This window comes from Leptodactylus fuscus, chromosome 6, assembly GCF_031893055.1.
Source record: "Leptodactylus fuscus isolate aLepFus1 chromosome 6, aLepFus1.hap2, whole genome shotgun sequence".
NCBI classification, from domain to species: domain Eukaryota; kingdom Metazoa; phylum Chordata; class Amphibia; order Anura; family Leptodactylidae; genus Leptodactylus; species Leptodactylus fuscus.
The window spans coordinates 104,061,395-104,083,157 of record NC_134270.1 but is presented as its reverse complement, the minus strand read 5'-3'; the positions used below and the strand labels follow the sequence as shown (position 1 = coordinate 104,083,157).

At 42.4% G+C, this 21,763-nt stretch overlaps 1 protein-coding gene across 1 annotated transcript in view; it reads right to left on the bottom strand.

Moving 5' to 3' along the window:
- Positions 1-4,799: 4,799 nt before the first annotated feature.
- Positions 4,800-21,763, bottom strand: part of DNAJC5 (DnaJ heat shock protein family (Hsp40) member C5) — a 49,330-nt gene continuing 32,366 nt past the window's right edge. The window contains exons 4-5 of the mRNA XM_075276949.1: positions 20,493-20,664; positions 4,800-8,345 (exon numbers count right to left, since the gene is read on the bottom strand). Coding sequence (XP_075133050.1) covers positions 8,239-8,345; positions 20,493-20,664 — 279 coding nt within the window. The 3' untranslated portion in view covers positions 4,800-8,238. The remainder of the gene's footprint in view (positions 8,346-20,492; positions 20,665-21,763) is intronic.

Genomic DNA, 21,763 nt, shown 5'->3' with positions numbered 1-21,763 from the left:
GTGCATGTGGGTGGTTAGCAGTGTATTTCTGCCGCCGCTCCAATGTCTGAGAGATGGTGGGTTGTTGTAAAGAAGCGCCTGATGGTGCCTTTGATGGTGCAGGAGAAGGAGATAAGACAGGAACAGGGGAGGATGAGGGAGAAGTCAACAAAGTGGCGGAGGCAGATGAAGTGGTGTCCTGGCTCATCCTCCGGAGTGCATCGCCAGCACAGTCAGCAGTGGCAGTGGCAGAGGCAGTGGCATGAACGGCAGGTGGCCTTTGTCCTGCCGTTGCTGCCTGCCACTGATTCCAGTGCTTGGATTCCAAATGACGGCGCATTGAAGTGGTGGACAGGTTGCTCTTCTCAGAGCCCCTAATCAATTTCGAGAGGCAAATTGTGCAGACAACACTATATCTGTCCTCGGCGCATTCCTTGAAAAAACTCCACACCTTCGAGAAACGTGCCCTCGAGGTGGGAGTTTTTCGGGGCTGGGTACGAACTGGAACATCTTGGGAGATTCCGGGTGTGGCCTGGCTTCGCCTAAGCTGCTGACCTCTGCCTCTAGCTACCCTTTTTGGTGCTGCACCTGCCTCAACATCCACACTACTTTCCCCGCTTGACATCCCCCCTGTCCAGGTCGGGTCAGTGTCCTCATCATCCACCACTTCCTCTTCCAACTCCTGTCTCATCTCCTCCTCCCGCACAATGCGCCGGTCAACTGGATGCCCTGACGGCAACTGCGTCACATCATCGTCGATGAGGGTGGGTTGCTGGTCATCCACCACCAAATCGAACGGAGATGGAGGAGACTCTAGTGTTTGAGCATCTGGACACAGATGCTCCTCTGTTAGGTTCGTGGAATCGTGACGTGGAGAGGCAGGTTGAGGGACAATGAAAGGAGCGGAGAACAGCTCTGGGGAGCAGGGACAGTTGGGGTTATTGTTCTGTGAAGCTTGGGAATTTTGGGAGGAAGGAGGACAAGACTGTTGGGTAATAGGAGGAGAGGAGGCAGAGTCTGACTGGCTGCTGGACAATGTGCTGTAAGCGTTCTCTGACAGCCATTGCAAGACCTGTTCCTGGTTCTCAGGCCTACTAAGGTTTGTACCCTGCAGTTTAGTTAATGTGGCAAGCAACCCTGGCACTGTGGAGTGGCGCAATGCTTGCTGCCCCACAGGAGTAGGCACGGGACGCCCTGTGGCTTCACTGCTACCTTGCTCCCCAGAACCATTCCCCCGACCTCGCCCACGGCCTCGTCCACGTCCCTTTCCGGGAGCCTTGCGCATTTTGAATTCCCAGTTAGAAATTGGCACTATATACCAGTAGCAAAAATTGTGGGTGCACGTAACCCCAATATATTCTTTGAATTCCCAGTCAGACAATGGCACTATATACCAGTAGCAAGAAATGAGGGTATTTATAACCCCAATATATTCTTTGAATTCCCAGTCAGACAATGGCACTATATACCAGTAGCAAGAAATGAGGGTATTTGTAACCCCAATATATTCTTTGAATTACCAGTCAGAAACTGGCACTATATGGCAGTAGCAAGAAATGAGGGTATTTGTATCCCCAATATATTCTTTGAATTCCCAGTCAGACAATGGCACTATATACCAGTAGCAAGAAATGAGGGTATTTATAACCCCAATATATTCTTTGAATTCCCAGTCAGACAATGGCACTATATACCAGTAGCAAGAAATGAGGGTATTTGTAACCCCAATATATTCTTTGAATTCCCAGTCAGACAATGGCACTATATACCAGTAGCAAGAAATGAGGGTATTTGTAACCCCAATATATTCTTTGAATTCCCAGTCAGACAATGGCACTATATACCAGTAGCAAGAAATGAGGGTATTTGTAACCCCAATATATTCTTTGAATTCCCAGTCAGACAATGGCACTATATACCAGTAGCAAGAAATGAGGGTATTTGTAACCCCAATATATTCTTTGAATTCCCAGTCAGACAATGGCACTATATACCAGTAGCAAGAAATGAGGGTATTTATAACCCCAATATATTCTTTGAATTCCCAGTCAGACAATGGCACTATATACCAGTAGCAAAAATTGTGGGTGCACGTAACCCCAATATATTCTTTGAATTACCAGTCAGAAACTGGCACTATATGGCAGTAGCAAGAAATGAGGGTATTTGTAACCCCAATATATTCTTTGAATTCCCAGTCAGACAATGGCACTATATACCAGTAGCAAGAAATGAGGGTATTTATAACCCCAATATATTCTTTGAATTCCCAGTCAGACAATGGCACTATATACCAGTAGCAAAAATAGTGGGTGTATATAGCCCCAATTCTATTGCTAGGGGACTTGCAGGGTATTTCTGAGGTGAAGGTGGGGGGGCACACCGTTGGAATGGGGATTTGGGGTGTATATATGGGGTATACGGGAATACACTGTCAGTGTGTTCCATTCAGGATCCTGGGAAAGCTGGGTTGCGGCGATTGAGCCAGTCAGTGCCACGTTACACTGACAAGCTTCTCCCTGGAATTTAGCTCTTATAAGAGCTGTTGGTTGTCTTCTCCTTCCTATCCTAGCCTGTCCCTGCCTACCCAGAATCTAACCCCTAGCTAACTGGACGGAAACCTCCGTCCCCGGTGAATTGCAAGCTCAGAATGACGCGAAGCTGGGCGTCGCTGTTCTTTTAAATTAGAGGTCACATGTTTTCGGCAGCCAATGGGTTTTGCCTACTTTTTTCAACGTCACCGGTGTCGTAGTTCCTGTCCCACCTACCCTGCGCTGTTATTGGAGCAAAAAAGGCGCCAGGGAAGGTGGGAGGGGAATCGAGTAATGGCGCACTTTACCACGCGGTGTTCGATTCGATTCGAACATGCCGAACAGCCTAATATCCGATCGAACATGAGTTCGATAGAACACTGTTCGCTCATCTCCAGTTCTGATCTATAAAAGTCACCATCTCATAGTGGACTTATTCCAGAAGACCTGCATCCTCACTACAACCACTATTTGACTAAGTCCACTATGACACCTCAGCAAATGATGAATATAAATTAGAACTGTGATGGTGAGCCAGCATTAGGGGTAAAAAAAACTATTATTGTCAAAAGTTAAAAAGAGGTAAAGCTCCCATAAAACACAGAAAAAATATAAACCAATACAGCATGCATCATATGATATGTGCTCCTTTTGCCTGCAACATCATGCACCTCTTCCCAGCAACTCCCCATCTCCCAGGCCTTTCATCACAGGCAGAAGTACAGCACAACCCACCCACATGCCCAAGCCCTCAACAGCCTCATCTCAAAACTGCTGGCCCAGGAGATGTTGCCGTCCCGGCTTGTGGAGACTCAGGACTTCTGTGACCTGCTGGCAACTGCGGCACCTTGCTATGCCGTCCCTACTTCTCCCGGGATGCCGTCCACGCCTTGCACCAGCACGTGTCCCCCAACATCAGGCGGGCCCTAAGTTCCGTGCATGATGATTGCAATTATATTTCTGTATGTAATAAAAACATCTGACAAACACAAATAAAAACCAGAGGGCAGCAAATCATGTGAAAATATAATATTTGTGTCATTCTCAAAACTTTTGGCCATGACTGTATGTTGCCCCTTATCAGTAATAGCACACTTATTTTTTAGGAAATAATAAAAACATTTGCTCACCTTACCACGATCTCCTGATGCTCGAGTCCCAATGCTGAAAACCCAGTGCTGCAGTGATGTCATTATGTCCCGACTTCTATGCAGCTCCCTGCTCCTCTAGCATAGATGTCCATAGTATTGGCATATATAGCAAAACAATACACTTAAGTAGGGACCCTTGGCATTTACAGTTACAGAGGCTAGAGGCAACCCAATAGGGTAGTAGAGCCTTCTTTCTTGTACAGTTTTGTCAGTTAATGTTTGTCATATGTGTATGTAAAGGAGTGGAGGTGTGATCCCAAGGAAATATAGGAACAGGCAAAAATTATCTGCATCAATAAAGATTGTATATTGCTTAAGGCTAAACATTGCGGAAACACAGGAAGCTCTTACAGTTCTATCCACTGCTCAATCTACTCCTGGTTTTGTCTAAAAAAAAAAAAAAAAAAAAAAAAAAAAAAAGAACAGCGTTTCCAAAACATGGGGCTTTAGCTTAATAGGTGATGTGCCAGTTTTCTTTTGTATAACACTTACCTTTTGGCTACTTTAAAAAAAAAAAAAAAAAAAATCTTCACTGCTGCATTCCCCCCCCCCCCCCCCCCCCTTAGGCTTATACTTGAGTCAACAAGTTTTCCCAGTTTTTTGTGGTAAAATTAGGGGCCTCGGCTTATATTCGGGTCGACTTATACTCGAGTATATACGGTATTTTTATTTAGCAGGTGCAAATATAACCCTCTAAATGAACTCTCCAGTGATTTTTTTTTTGACTCGTATTGTAACCTATATTTTTCTTACATTGGTTGCTGTATTAACAGGAGTTCTCCCTCCGCTGCCTGCAGATACTTTTGAAAACTACCATGTGACCTCAAATGCATCTCTCTCCTCTGCCTTTCACAAACTTCCCACTATAGCCCCCTCTCTCATATACTTCCCAGAATTCCCCCTTCTCTCTCAGGGTATATAGAGTATGATTTCTGTAATTTTGTGCAAAAACAGGAAAGACATGATTGACATAATCAGCAATAGCACATTTTGATTATTCCACAATGACTGTACAGCTAGCTGGCGTTTCACTTTAAGCATTGTATATCCATTATATGACATAGCATGATTACATTTGAATAGTATGTTGGGATAAATCAAAGACCACGCAAAAACAGAGGAGACCACCTGTGCGAGGTTCCTGCACCGAAACATTTATTTTACAGTAGTGGTTCAGATAACTTAACATCCGTCTGGCTTTGTTTCACATTAGGTAATATTCAAACATACATAATGACATGCTACAAACAAAACATGATCTTCTCCTCTGCAAATGTTCAGAGGGACCTCAGCGTCACCCCGACCCCAACCCAGCCCCCCTCACCCCAGATACTAGACACACAAATCTGCAGACGCCAACACTTGCAACGTTTACTCCTGGCAGACTGAAGACAGTGGAAGCTTCTCTTCTAATAATACAGAAGAGTAGAGATAAAGAAAGGAACAGTCAGAACACAATCTGTGTGGAATACCAGCTTGTCTTCATTAGAGGCTACGGCAGATCTCTATATGATATGGATTATGAAATCTCAAGGGTCATACTCTGCTTATTTATTGGAGTTGTGCCATATCTCCAGTCACATCCAGAGCTGCATTCACAATTAAGAGGCTTTGCTTCCATCTCTAAGCATACAGGACCTCATAGCCTTGAACTGCTGTAAAGGGTGCAATGTGTTGTGTTGCACTGAGGCATATTTAGTGCTTATTCCTATATCTAAGAGCAACTCTATCCCTCATGGCACATAGCAGCACATTACAGGCTGCTGGTAAGGCCAAGCATGAGCTTCATCTGTCATCCCAAAAATGATAGATTCCAAATGGTATCCAGATGAAAATGAATGCAACTTTGGCTGTGAATATCAAGAAGATTAGTACTGGTTAAAGGCCAGAATAGAGTCATCTCAGGGGGGAGAAAAAAAAAAAGAAAAAAAAAAAAGCATGGCTGTGGTATGGAAATAAGAGGAAACCTGTCAGGCGTTTGTTTTTTTCCCCACCATATACTGGGACCATCGTGTGTAGGATGAAATATTTCTCTTTCCATTGGCATCCTCTAATCTTTCTGTTACAGTGCAATTCTAAATGTTTGAAAGCATCAAGTCATATACAAATTCTCCTTAGTGGTTACACTGGGTAGGGAGCAGCTTCAGTCTAGTCATGCTGTCTGCTTGCTATTCACTCCTCTTGGGTGTGATTGACATCTCCCCTGTGACTTTAGTGAGTGAGGGGACTATAAGAGAGATGTCAGTCATGCTCAGAAGGAATGTTTAGCAAGCAGATTAACTACACTGAAGATGCTCCCCACCTACCGTGATGTCTTAGGTTAATTTGTATATAACTTTTCATTCATTGAAACATTTAGAACTTCCCTTTGCTGTAGCAGAAAGATTGCAGAGGGCACCAATGGGAAGGGAATGAGTTCATACTACATATGATGGGACCAGTTTATAGTGAAAGAAGTCCAGGCTCCCTATAAAGGATGAAGCATTTGGAACATGCTCATATCTCTCATATGAACATATCTCTGAATTTTTTTTGTTTTCCTTTTATTTACTTTACAGAGATGCAGTAAATAATGCAGTAAATAATTTAACATGTGTAAATCCTGGGTAGCCCAGTACAAGATGTTGTGCAGGTGGCATCGCCATCTAGTGCTGAACAGATGTAATGGCAGTCGCTAATACATATCACAGATAAAAACATAAGCCATCCCCGTCTCTACCCAAACTGATACTCCACCAAACTGACAGAGCATATAGGTCTACCATGATCTAAAGTTGCCCACTCATATATTATGCTGTCTTTGCTTACATCTTGCATGTAAAGAAAAACAAGACTGTCACAAATGGCAAATCTACTGATCTAAAGCTGCAAGGCTTAGACTGGCATTTCTCTGCACCATGGCACATGATTTGAGCTGCGCTCAGCTTGGCTGGTAGTACACCTAGGGATAGTGGAAGTGTACAAAGTAGGCGCCTACAAAACGAGAAGCATTCACAGTGAATGCATGAGGTCTATAGGATACGATAAATCCAAGGTAGAAAACAGTACACCTGACCCTATCTGTACTATGGTTAGGCTATAAGTGCCTACCCTATACACAATGGGTGCAAGGAGAGCTCCCAAATTTCTAAACATGGTCCATGGTGCCTTCATAAAACATTAGAAAGGACAGTCTAAAGGACATAAGAGTGAATGGCAAGACTGTTACCCAGCGCCGCAGTTATGAGATGGTCACTGCACTGCCCACACTAGGATCTGTCACAAGCTATCAAGGGGGGGGGGGGCAGCTCACATCTTTGGCATAGTGACAAATACTCTTGCAGCACCAGACACACGCACACCATGCAGCACTGTGTACACTAGTGACACTATATACAGATAAATACAGCGCTGCAAAGTACTACTGACATTATATACAAATAAATATGGCGCTGGCTTCCTATGCCAGCAATATGCAGAGGGCTGAGTATGTAGTCACTGCACTGGGGCTCCACAATTTACAGGGCGAGGGCTGAAGGGACACTAAGCACCTCTATATTATAGACCACCCTACCCCCATCTTCCTTTAAGATGCTAACGGAATTTATTGTCTTTACCAACTAGATATGAAAACAAGTACTGCCATTGCTGAGGGTGAAATCTCTTACATCTGACAGAGAATGGGAAGAATGTGCTGCAATGAAATCACTGAGGGCGTCATCAGGACTGGACTGGAGGCAAAGATTAATCAATGCACAGCACTACTTACAGGATATAAAGGTCTTGCACCTCAAAAATGAAATGTGATAAAAGTGCTATTTTACCAAATATTTCTAGCTCCCAGAAATGCCTGTAAAAAGTGTTTAAAAGACAAACATATTTAGAAAAATGATGATGTTTTCTGGAGAACTTTACATGCTTAAGCCAATTCCACTGTCTGCCAGGAAACAATTTTACAGGGAAAAAAAAAAGGCAACGGTACAGCAGCAGAACCGTTCCCTTCTGTAAAACGCCCTTCATGCCAGGAGTGAGCAGCCGATTAGGCAGCGTCCCAGTCACTCACACACAGCAAGCCCATCCCTGCAGTTACACGCACTCCAACCTAAAATGTGACACACAGAATTAAAACTCATCTGGTAGGGGGACAAGGGAAAAATAACAAAGGAAGTTATCTGTAGTAAAAGATTACTTCATGCCCCCATCACGCTGACCTTGAATATGACACACCGCATAGCGAGAACATGACAAGGGGGCTGGATTCGGCACACGCTCAGAGACAGAGGGTAACAAAGGGTTAAAGAAGGGAGGGGTGCGGAAGTAACAGGTCCCCATACAAAAATATACCCATTAAAAACTAGACAAACAAAAATAAAAATAAATTAATATTTGATCATGAAAAGGAAGGTGGGGGATGGGAGAAAAAAGGTGAGTGGTGAGCATGCGCTTTACTCCCCGGATGTTCAATCACTGCACCGAGGGGACAAGATAATTAGCTGGTCAGATGAGGGGCTGGGGGTATGATTACACAGAGGGCTGTGGTATGAGATCAGTTCTCCCCCTCCTCTCTAATCCTAGTGACCTAAGGGTCTCGCACACACTCAGTTGAATCCGCTGTCAGTGCGATAGCTGGCATGGGAGTCACTGGTCAGTTGTGTGGTCTCCGTGGCTGAATTGGGTTGTACCATGACTGGAATATCAGCAGCATCTGAAAAAGAACAATGACATTTGGTGACATAAGAACATTCACTGCAAAGTTTCACCTAACAATCAGAAAAATAAAAAATAATTAGACATGAAACTGATAAAATTGTACTACAATCAGAAATGAACGGTGGTGATCCGGGGTCAATAACGGATGAAATACAGATATATAATAAATGTCCAAACTGTAAAAGCCCACCTCAAACTCCACATAGACAACATGAATCCTATCCTACTAATATTATAATCCTACTAATATTATAAATGTGAAAGTTTGTGTTTTTGGATATTTGTTCCTCAATCACGCAAAAACAGCTGAAAGGATTTGAATGAAATTTGGCACATAGATCGTATGTAACCTCTATTCAAACATAGGCTACTTTTTATGCCGTTAAATAACATGGCTTCAGGACTGTTATGAATTTATGTTCACATACTATATTACATTGCTCCTGCAGCAGCCTTATCTCAGGTCACAGGGCTGTTATCTCTGTGTAAACATACGCTAACCTTGGATGGTGTACACACATTTATATATTATCTGATCTGCTCCAGGCACTGCAGACAAACTGACATGGGCAAACACCTTTAATCCAAATTGGCAGTTTGTCAATTTTAAACATGCCTGGAAAAAGAAAATCTAATTTGTCACAAACAACGAGAGCTATGAAGGTAGCCAGAAGTCATCACAGTTCTCCTGAAGCGGAGCTGAGGGGGGGATCATCGATACCAACAACACATGCATTATATGGCATTGCAGTGAGCTGCTGAGATGCCGAAACAATTACAGGCATGGTGCAAAGAACAACTTCAGTGCCAGACCAACTTGAGAGCTGTCGAAACACTGGAGCAGGTGGATCATCAACGCCAACAACATGCTCATTATATGGTGTCCCAGCGAGCTGCTGAGATGCCGCAACAATCACAGGCACAGTGGGAGGAACGAGTTCAGCAGCAGGCCATCTTGACAGATGCCGAAACGCCGGAGCATGCGAATCATCCATGCCAACAACATGCTCATTATATGGTTTCCCAGCAAGCTGCTGATATGCCGTAACAATCACGGGCACAGCGCAAGGAACGCGTTCAGCAACAGGGCAGCTTGACAGCTGTCGAAACGCCGAAGCAGGTGGATCATCAACACAAACACGCTCATTATATGGCGTCCCAGCGAGCTGCTGGAACAATCACAGGCACAGTGCGAGGAATAAGTTCAGCAGTAGGACAACTTTAGAGCTGCCAAAACACCGAAGCAGGCAAACCATCGACGGTAGCAATTTGATGAATATAGGCGGATCATCCACTTCAACAATCCGCAGACAAAGTTGCGAGCAGCGGCTAGTAAAACAATAAAAAAATAAAAATAAATAAAAAGTTTGTTTGCCTAAAATACTCCACTGTATTATAACCAGAACTCCTTGAATAAGCTGATTGTGAAACCCATGAAAGGCTAGGTTCACATCTGGGCCAGAGTCCACTACAGACTCCGTCGCAGAAACAACATTGGCAGAGAGAAAAGAGTCATGCACGGAGGACTTTCCTCTCCACTGGTTTCAGCTTTGAAACAGCGAACACCCGATGGACCCAGCTATAGTCAATGGGGTCTGGTGGTGTCCGTGTGTAACCGCTATTTAGCGGTTTGCCACTCTTCTGTTCGAGTCTAACGGCATCAGAATTAAAGATGGGTAGACATTTCTGGGTTCTGAATATGTTGCGATTAGATTGGTGTGTACTGTGCTCACCTATATATTAGGGTTTTCTTTTATGACTACTTTTGACTAATTTATCCAATTTTGGCATACAGTATATACTACCTATACTTTATCATTTGTTGTACTCAGTACTTTACTGAATCATGAAAACTAGCCTTTATGTCAGATTTTAATGTAAATTTTCTGTGAATTAGATCTATTGCATAGTCATTACTTTAACCGGTTAAAGTTAAAGGTAAAATTACGGCCAGTTGTCCTGGTCTCTAAAGACCGGCCGATTGTACATTTACGGCCAGTCTTCAGAGACTCACTAGGCGGGGAGTGGGGCGGGGGGAGGGCAGGTGTTAGGTGTTACTAACACCTAACCACCCCACCAACAACGTCCAGTCGGACTCAGTTCCGACTGGACGTTTTAATCCTTTCGATCGTGCCGTGAAACATCACGGTTCAGATACCAAACATCAAAATCTGTACTCAAAAAGCTGCACAGCGCTCCTCCCCTTCTGCGCCCTGCTGTGTGCCCAAACTTGCAGTTTATGCCACATGTATGACACCAGTGCACCCGGGATAACGGACGTTAAGTCATATGTGGTATATGCCGATATTAGGGCACAGCCGGACACAGAAGGGAAGAAGGGTTATTGGGTATTTGGAGCACAGACTGTTTGGTTTTTGTATGCCATGACACTTTTGCAGAGCTGAAATGCCAGTAAAGTGGAATCCCCTGATATGAGACGTTATTTTGGAAACTACACCCATGAAGGATTTATCCACGGGTACAGAGAGCATTTTTAACTCCCAAGTGTTGCTATAACTTATTATCCATAAATGAATACGAAGCTAATTGTGAGGTGAAAATTACAATTTTTCCAGGAATACGTAATTTCAGTGCATAATATGTTGTGACCGACTTGTATCAAGAGATGAACACTCTAAAAGCTGTTGTGCCTGGGATAGCCGCTTAACAGTTTTTGGAGTGTCTCTGCTGACATAAGTTGGGCACAACATATTGGACACTGAGATGGCGAATCTCTGGAAAATTTTCTCATTTTTAATTTAACTTCTCATTATCAGTTGCAATTTCATTTCTGGAAATTAAATAAATGCAACACTCAAGGGTTAAAAATGCTTGCTACGCCACTTGATAAATCCCATCAGTGGGCTCGTGTCCAAAATGCGGTGACATGTCTGCGGATTCCACTTTATTGGCTATTCAGGGGCTTTACAAAAGTGGCATGATGTCCAAAAACCAAACTGTGCTCCAAAAACCAAAATAGCGCTCCTTCCCTTCTGCGCCCTGCTGTGTGCCCAAACTGAAGTTTATGCCACATGTATGACACTGGTGTACCTAGGATAACATACGTAATGTCATATGTGGGTATAAACTGATATTAGGGCACATGTATGACACTGGTGCACCCGGGATAACGTACGTAATGTCAAATGTAGGTATAGACTGATATTACGGCACAGCTGGACACAGAAGGGTTATTGGAGCACAGACGGTTTGGTTTTTGGATGCCATGACACTTTTGCAGAGACCCTAAACTTGCCCCTACAAAATGGGGTTTACAGTTACCTCCAGGTCTCTCCAAAAGCAACATGGCCCTCAGAAAGTCCCTCTAAATCTGTACACCAAAAGCTAAAAAGCGCAGTGCTCCTTCCCTTCTGAGCCCTGCTGTGTGCCCAAGCAGCAGTTTACACCCACATATATACCGTATTTTTCGGACTATAAGACGCACTTTTTTTCCTCCCAATATGGGAGGAAAATGTGTGTGCGTCTTATAGTCCGAATGCAGCGTGCGCAGCGTCTGTGTCCCGTCTGTGCGAATGAAAAGAAGAGCAGCACGGTGCCTGCCTGCTCTGCCCCTCCTTCCCTGTCTGTGTCGCGTGTTTGCAGGAGCGAGATCTGAGAGGCAGGGAAGTAGGGGCGGGCCAGACAGGTGAAGGAAGCGTGGTTTCAAGCTTGCCGAGAAAACCACGCCTCTTTCACCCGTCTAGCTCGTCCCTCCTTCACTGCCTCTCAGATCTGGCTCCGGCAATGAAACCACACAGACAGGGAAGGAGGGGCGGGCCAAACGGGAGGAGGAGGCGTGGTTTTCTCGGCAAGCTTGAAACCACGCCTCCTTCACCCGTCTGGCCCGCCCCTATTTCCCTGCCTGTGTGGCATCATTGCAGAAGCGACATCTGAGAGGCAGTGAAGGAGGGACGAGCCAGACAGGTGAAAGAGGCGTGTTTTCAAGTTTGCTTAGAAAACCACACCTCCTTCACCCGTCTGGCCCGCCCCTTTTTCTCTTCTTACATAGCTTCACTGCAGGGTGTCTCTTTCCATCCATGGATGAGATTAGATAGAATAGATAGACAGACAGACAGACAGACAGACAGACAGGAGATAGATAGATAGGATAGATTAGATAGATAGATAGATATGTTCAAATCACCCCCATAGCCCTACAATACATATAAAACAAAAACATTACTGTGAAACACATACACATTTGGTATCCCTGTGTCCGAAAGCCCCCGGTTCTATTTACATTGGTGAAATATTATATTATTAGGTTATTAAATATTTCACCAATTTTTTTTCCTTAAAATTTTTTTTTTTCCCTATTTTCCTCCTCTAAAACCTTAGTGCGTCTTATGGTCCGGTGCGTCTTATAGTCCGAAAAATACGGTAATTTTTTTCCCCTCGGGATGGCCGACTTAATAGTTTTAGGAGTGCAGGTCTCTGATAACACAAAGTGGACTCAACGTATTGGGCACCGAAATGGCATATTTCTTTCAAAATTTAAATTTTCACATTGTACATTAATTTTTGGGGCTTTTAATTCTTTAACTACTTGCAAAATTAAAAATATGGCGCTAAATGGATGATTCATTGGGAAAAAAAAAAAAAAAAAAAAAAAGTAATTTTTAATTTTCCCAATGTTAATAAAATCTGTGAAACAGCTGTGAGGCCAAAATGCTCACTCTACCCCTAGATAAATTCTATGAGGGGTGTAGTTCCCAAAATTGGGTAACTTTTAGGGGGTTTCCTCTATATTGATACTTTAGGGGCTCTGCAAATGCGACTTGAAAAATATTCCAGCAAAATCTGCCCTTCAAAAGCCAAATAGCACTCTTTCCATTCTGAGCCCCACCATGTTCCCATACAGCATACTATGACCACACATGGGGAATTGCCGTGTTCAGGAGAAATTGTGTAACAAACTGTGGGGGGCTTTGACTCCTTAAACCCCTTGTGAAAATGAAAACTTTGGGGATAAAGTGACATTTTAGTAATTTTTCATTTACACGTCCCAATGTTAGTAAAATCTGTTTAACAACTGTAGGGTCAAAATGCTCACTATACCCCTTGATGAATTCTGTGAGGGGTGTAGATTCTAAAATGGGGTCATTTTTGGGGGGGGCTTTCCATTGTTTTGTTACTCTAAGGGCACTGCAAATGAGACATGTTGCCTGAAAAAAAATGCATTTCTGCGACTTTCTTACGGGCTTCGGTTTTACGGCGTTCACTGTGTAGCCAAAATGACATGTCCCCTATATTCTGTGTTTCGGTACGGTTCCGGGGATACCAAATTTATATGGTTTTATTTACATTTTGACCCCTTAAAAATAATCCAAAACTGTTACATTTTTTTTTTTTCTAAAAGTCGCCATGTTCCGACAGCCGTAACTTTTTTATACGTAAGTGTACGGGGATGCATAGGGCGTCTTTTTTTGCGGGGCCGGGTGTACTTTTTAGTTCTACCATTTTCGGGAAATGTTATTGCTGTGATCACTTTTTATTCAAATTTTTATCAGAATCAAAACAGTGAAAAAACGGCGGTTTGCACTTTTGACGGTCGCCATAGTTACAGACCCGACATGCGCCGTACTATTACGGCGCATGTCAGGAAGGGGTTAAAGGAGTTTTCGAGGCAGATTTTCTTTTTTAAAGAAAAGTCTGTTAGTGCTAGTAATGGGTTAATAAGTACATCCATATACCTTTAGCAGTGTTTGGAGTGATTTCTGAGTGTCTAGTTTTTGCTGGTAACTTCCTGCTGTGCAGATTCCTGTGTAGCTTCTACACTAGTTCCCTCTGATTTAGCACCCCCCCCCCCCCCCAGTCTCCCTATGCTAGCGTTCCATCCCAAAACATTCAAATAATGCAACGTATTGATTCAGTTACACTTGAAGAGGATAATAATTTTGTTGTATATATCTATAGAACATCAACATGGATTAAAAGCCGTGCGTTTTATGAACAGCAGATTAGAACGATTTGATGGAACTTATTTTGTTACTTTTAGAGCACCCACTGATTTTTTGTATTCAAAGACAGTTTCTTTCTCTAGATCTAGGGTGTGGCTATTGGGTCGACATGTGCACCCTCATGCGTAAACCTATTTTATGGTACTGGGAGAAAAGCGCAGTCCAACACCTCCGTATTGGGTTTTGACAGTTTCTATCATGGATGTGTTTTATTGATAACGTGTTATTTATTTGGCAGAGGAAATGCCATCACTGGATCAATTCCTCCTACAACTTAATGGGTATCCATATAATGCATTCTTTTACCCAACAAGAAATGTATTTTTTACATTAAAATTAAGATTGGTCCAAATGGCGTATTGCATACAATTATTTTTCTGTAAGAAATCAAGAGTAAACTCACTTTCACATACTACATCTGCATATCCTAAACACATAATCCAGGCTATTCCTACTGGTCAATTTATTTGTGATTGTCGAATTTGAGAGACAGATCAAGATTTTGGAAGTCAAAGCTCAAAAATAATCTCAACTGAGATTGAGGAGTGTGGTGGAGCTGTTCTGGCCTACCCTGACAAATCAGAGAACTATGTTCACTTCTACCTTCAAAACCTAGGTTAACCACTAAACATACTAAATTCTTGATATTTTCATACATATGCATGTTATGTAGTGGTTAATAAACTTTATATATACACACACTAGATCGTTTATATTCTGCATAATCACTTACATTACTTACGGTATAACAGCTACATGTTTGTGCATTTCTGTTATCATTTGATATACATGCTTTTGTTATAGGGTTTCCTACAACCTCTACCTGCCTTTTTCTTTTTGTATTTTAAGTTTTTAATGGGATTAACTTTTGCTCATATTAAAATAATTTATGATTAATATTTAGCAATTATGGATAATTTGCATAGCCTTTCATTGGAGGTTACTGTCATAGGTATAAGGTGTGTTCATGCTGTGCAGTATCATGTGCTCATTAGTATACTGTATTCCAAATATACACTAGGGCTTGGTGATTATGACCCATATCAAAAATCACAATTAATTGACCATTTTACCTAAATTCTAATTAATAAACAATTATTTTAGGACCCCCCTCCTTGTGCCACTCAATTTTGGTTTTGGTTATTCACATATCAGTAATCCTGGTCAGATAGTATAAATTCAGTGACATAACCTTTAGGCGATGGCACGGAGATAGTATGACAGAATTAACCGCTTCCTGACCAGCCCCTGTAGATTAACGTCGGCGCGGCTTGGGCTCTGTGGCATGCCGACGTTAATTAACGGCCCCTTCTAAAATGGGTATCGGGTCTCCCCAAGGGTCAGGAGCTATGTGGACCCAGTGCTAATAGCTGCTGGGGTCCACGGAGACATGATCAGGACCATGATAGATCAGGTCCCAATCATGTAGCGGCCATGTCAGGGAGAGTTTGTTGCAGTATATATATTAAAAACAACAAAAAAAAAAAAAAAAAACTTTCCCTGACATGAGACGCCGCCCACAGGTTAGATGATCCTGCGAGCGGCATCGTGAGCAGGTGTTAGCTATATGTGATAGCTAACAATGTGCTCTATGTACTCCGACCAGAGTTTAACCACTTAAATGCGGGCGGTGAAACATCACCGCCGCATCCAAGTTAAATGTTCCCCCTGAGCGTATATTGGGGTACAAAGCATATTTAGGGCTTACGAGGGAAAATAAACCAGAACTGCCCCCCCAGAGTGATCCCCCCTCAAACATCGGAGCTACTGGGGACATAGGGAATTTGGTGTTCCCAAAGTACTCCGCACAGCTTACATATCTACTACTCACCATCCGCTGTGCAGTCACATTTATGATACTATTGCCCAACACACCCTAATAAGTTCTTTGAGAGTTGCAGTTTTTAAAATGGGGTCATTCTCTAAAGGGATTCCACTTTACTGGTACTTAAAGGCTAGGCAAACATAACATTGGCAACCAGATACCAAACATCTGAATCTGCGATCCAAAACACAAAATAGTGCTCTTTCCCTTCTGAGCCCTGCTGTGTGCCCAAGCAGCAGTGTACACCCACATATATAACTTCTTTCTACCTGGGATGGCCCACTAAATAATTTTAGGAGTGCATACCTCTGATGACACAAGTGGGTGCAACGTATTGGGCACTGAAATGGCATATTTCTTTCAAAATTTAAATTTTCACATTGTACATTAATTTTTGGGAAGCACTCAGGCTCAAAATAATAATACCCCTTGATAAATTCCTTAAAGGGGTGTAGTTTCTAAAATGGAGTCACTTTTGGGGGGTTTCCATTGTATTGGTTCTTTAGGGGGCTTTGCAAATGAGTCATGGAACCTGAAAACTATTCCAACAAAATCTGCCATCCAAATCCAAAACGCACTCTTCCCATTTTGAGCCTCACCATGTTCCCATAAAGCAGATTATGACTACATATGGGTTAATGCTGTTTTCAGGAAAAATTGTGTAACCAACTTTGAGGGGCTTTTTCTCATGTATCCTCTTGTAAGAATAAAAGAAAAAATTTTTACTAAATTGATGGTTTATTGGGAAAAAAAAAATAAAAAATTTCATTTTCACGTCTCAATGTTAATAAAATCTGTGAAAGAGCTGTAGGGTCAAACTGCTCATTACATCCCTTGATATGTTTTGTGAGGGGTGTAGTTTCCAAAACGGGGTTACTTTTGAAGGTTCCCATTGTATTGGTACTCTAGGGGCTCTGTTAATGCGACATGGCACCCGAAATCTAATCCAGTGAAATCTGCCCTCCAAAAGCCAAATAGTGCTCTTTCCATTCCATGCCCCACCATGTACCCATAGAGTACATTATAACCACAGATCGGGTATTGCCACGTTCATGAGCAATTGTTTAACAAAATGTGGGGTGCGTTCTCTCCTTTAACCCCTTGTGAAAAGGAAAAATTTGGTGAAAGCGTGCCAGTCTATTAATTTTTCATTTACACATCCCAATGTTAATAAAAGCTGTGAAAAGGCTCCTGGGTCAAAATGCTCACTATACCTCTTGATGAATTCTGTGAGGGGTGTAGTTTCCAAAATGGGGTCACTTTTTTTTTTTGGGGGGGGGGGGGTGGTTCTATGGTTTTAGTACTTTAGAGGCTCTGCAAATTCGACATAGCACCAGAGAGTATTCCAGTAAAAACTGCTTTTCAAACCCTCAGTGTTGCTCATTCCCTTCCGTGCACTGCCGTGTGCCCAAAAATCAGTTTACACCCATATGTGGGGCATTTCCGTGCTCAGGAGAAATTGCACAACAAACTGTCAGATGCATTTTCTTCTTTAACCCTTTGTGAATGTGTTTATTTTAGGGCTAAATGAATGTTTGAGTGAAAAAAATGAAATGTTTAAATTTCACCTCCATATTAATTTTTAATTTCTGTGACATGCTTAAAGGGTTAACAAACTTCACATATGCTGTTTTGCATTACTTAAGATGTCCAGTTGGGCAAAATGGGGTTATTTATGGGAGTTTCTAATATATAAGCCTTTATAATCTCTGTCAGACCTGAAGGGGTCCCTAAAAAAAATTAGTATGGGAAATTTTCTTAAAATCTGGAAAATCGCTGTTACACTTTTAAGCTTTATAATGTCAAATACATTAAAGGACAATTAAAAGATTATACCAATATAAAGCAGAGATATGGTAGATAACATTTATTTGTGTATTTGTGTGATATGACTGTTTGAAAAGCAAAGCATTTCACATTTTGAAAACTGAAAACTTTTTTTTCCAAATTTCCAACATATTTCCTATTTTATTTTTTTTATAAATTAAAATATTCATCAATATTTACCACTAACATGAAGTACAATGTGTCACGAGAAAACAAATCTCAAAATCATTTGTATAAGTTAAAGCGTCTCAAAGTTATTACCGCATAAAGTGATACATGTCAGATTTGAAAAATGAGGCCTGGTCATCTAAGTACTTTTAGGCTTGGTCTTGAAGAGGTTAAAATAAGCAATATGAGCAAGCACACGTCTACTAATAGAGCTGATTTTTACTTTTGATTACTTTGTGATTAACTGCCCCGTCCTAATATACCCAGTTGTGTCTAAGTGTTAACAGGTCAACCTGCAACAATATGGATTGGAAACAGAACATGACTTGTTGCCATGGCAAAACTACAATGCTTCTTTGCATCCCTCCAAACTGCGACTCCTACTTCTCTTTACAAGTTAATTACAGAGGTCGGGTTGGTTGATATATAGCGCCTGCGATAACCAGAGACCAGACAATACTCTTGTTACTCCCCCTCCTATGGTTCACTGTACAGAATTGATCTGGCGGTGGCCAACGGGCTGCTTTTGCCGCTGGTTGATTGGGTTTCCTATGAACCCTGGAGTGTGTCTGACCTTTCTCTGCTCAATTTGCCTATCTCTGGGGAGCCTATGTCGGGCTCTAGAGCTCTGTGGAAGATTCACCCTTTTTGGGTCCAAATGGTGGGAGCTTCATTGTTCGTATCCCTGAGGGAATTTTTTGCCTTTAATGTGGGGTCGTCCTCGTCAGATGTAGTCTGGGATACATTTAAAGTATATACAGAGACTTTATGTATGATAAATTAACACCAAAAAGACCAGTAGCAGACAGCTGACAGAAACGTTATTGGCTCAGGTACAGCAAGCTGAGCAGGTATACCTTAGTGTACCCATGGAGAGACTTAGGAGGGCTTGGGAGTCTGTGGCGACTGAGTATAGGGATCATTTAACAGACATGGCCACGAATAAACGTTTTTTTTTTTTTGTTTTTTTTTAACTCAACAGCGTTTCTTTGCCGAGGGGGAGAGTGCAGGACATTTGCTGGCAGTAGTTATTAGGGCTCAGGGGAGTTTCTTGCATATTGCAAGACTGGAAAATAGTGTTGGGATAGTGGTGACCTCAAATGCGGATATAGTAACAGCCATGCACTCCCATTTTGCAGAGGTCTATGCCTCTTGATTGACAGCTACTCTGGAGGCTGTGGAAAAATACCTACGTGGTATTGCTCTGCCTGGTCTGTCCAACTCATCCAGAAATCATCTGGAGGAAGTCCTGTGCCTGACTGAACTTGAGGAGGCAGTCCAGTCTCTTCCAAATGACAAGGCCCCTGGGATGGAGGGACTACGAGGGGAGGTTTATAAGCAATATGGAGAAATTTTGCTACCCCATTTACTCAAAACATTTCAGGATGCGCTGGAGTCTGGGAGACTCCCGGGTTCCATGAGTGAAGCTGTATTAGTGCTCTCAACCTGGACTCCAATAGACCCATTTCTCTTTTGACGGTTGATGTCAAGCTACTAGCTAAAATTCTAGTGACTCGTCTATCGGGGATTGTTAGGTTGCTGAGCCATCCTGATCAGTCTGATTTTATGCCAAACTCCTCAATAGCTATCAACCTCAGCCGGTTATTTCTTAACCTGCAGCTGGCCTCAGTCTCTACTGGCTCTAGGACAGTGTTGTCATTTGACACTGCCAAAGCCTTTGACAATGTCGAGTGGACTTATTTATGGGCTCTCCTAAGGGCTATGGGGTTTGGACCTCGGTTTTTAACCTACATTCAATTGCTATATCATCTACCGGGAGCCAGACTGCGGGTGAATGGGACGTTGTCGCAGCGTATTCAACTGGGCAGGGGCACCAGGCAGGGTTGCCCACTGTCTCACTTATTTGCCCTAGCTATTGCACCCCTAGCCTGCATTCTGTGGGATGCTTCGGATTTTGTGGGCTTCCGATGTGGCGACCTAGAAGAAAAGGTATTATTGTATGCGGATGACATGCTTTTATATCTGGGGGATGTGACTTCTTCACTCCCACAGGTAATGGCTAGAATACAGGATCTTGGGGCTTGGTCTGGACTACGAATAAATTAGGACAAATCGGTCTTGTTATAGATTGACCTGCTGCCGCAGTCGCTACTAAATGAAAGACTTCCTTTGCAGAGGGTAGACTCCCTTAAATATCTGGGCATGGTAGTATCTGCCATTTGTGTCGTTTTTGTCCTTAAATTTTGAACCTTTATAACTAAAATGCGACGTAAAGTGGACTCCTGGTGTAAACTTCCCCTTTCATTAGTAGGGCCCTGTAACTTACTTAAAATAGTTCTTATGCCACAATGCTCCTTTGCCAATATGTCCTATACATAATCCAACTTTTGGCATCACTCACCCCTTTCATCAGACTGCATTTGTGCCTCCAGATCTTCGGGAGACACATAAAAGTCTGTTTCTTCCCCTTCTGGGGGCCGTGGTTTACACTTTCCACAGCAGCAATTACAGCAACAGCAGAGACAGCAGCAGCAATAACACCCGGTGATCAGGCCGCAGAACATGAAGAGAGCCTGAGGAGATAAGGAAAAGTTTTAGACATCAGCCTGAGCATGTAGGACTAGAGACTCTAGCTATATATGGCACTAAATATATAGCCTGGAGGGCTGGAGCCTGGAGGGACAAAAAAAAAAAAATTATACACAGCAGCCCCCTAAAAAAGGTAGCAGGATTGGGGCCTACATTAATGCACATTCCCCCCACCCCAAGCACACGGCACAGCCAAATTGAGTGTGCAGGACTCAAAGAATAAAACAGCAATGTTTTTGATGTCATGTACAAGCCCTTTAAGATCATCAATATACAGGACGTTCTTTAACTCCACCTATACAGAGCAATCAATATTAAGCCTAATATAATAGCAGACATGCACAAGATATAACACTATATATGTATAGCATAAATGTGTGTACATCAAAAATGAAGTCAGTAGGCTCCTCAAAATACTATAATAAGCTAACCTCTAGAAAGGAGGAGTAACAAGAAGAGCCAGTGTTTCACAATAAAATGTAAACTAGTGAATTAATAGATGCACAAGTATAAAGAGACATTAAAAAGACAATATAGTACAGGCTACTAATACAAAATTTATGATAACACAGGAAGCAAAGGGAAATTGGGTATCAATTACCTCTTTGTCAATGCATGAATACAGGTAACGGCCCCCCTATGTGTCGCCTATCCAGCTTATGTCTGTGGGCAACACACTAATTTTATGATATACTATTTAATGGGACACTTTCACCAAAATGTTTTTGTTATTTTTCCCACATATTAATGTGACTATTACATGAAAGGGAACACTCAAATAACACACCCTAGATCTAAATGAATGAAATAATCTCATTGAATACTTTGTTCTGTACAAAATGGAATGTGATGACAAAAATCACACTAGAATCAATGGAAATCAATTCAATTAACCAATGGAGGTCTGGATTTGGAGTCACCCCCAAAATTAAAGTGGAAAAACACACTACAGGCTGATCCAACTTTGATGTAATGTCCTTAAAACATGTCAAAATGAGGCTCAGTAGTGTGTGTGACCTCCACGTGCCTGTATGACCTCCTTACAACGCCTGGGCATGCTGCTGATGAGGTTGCGGATGGTCT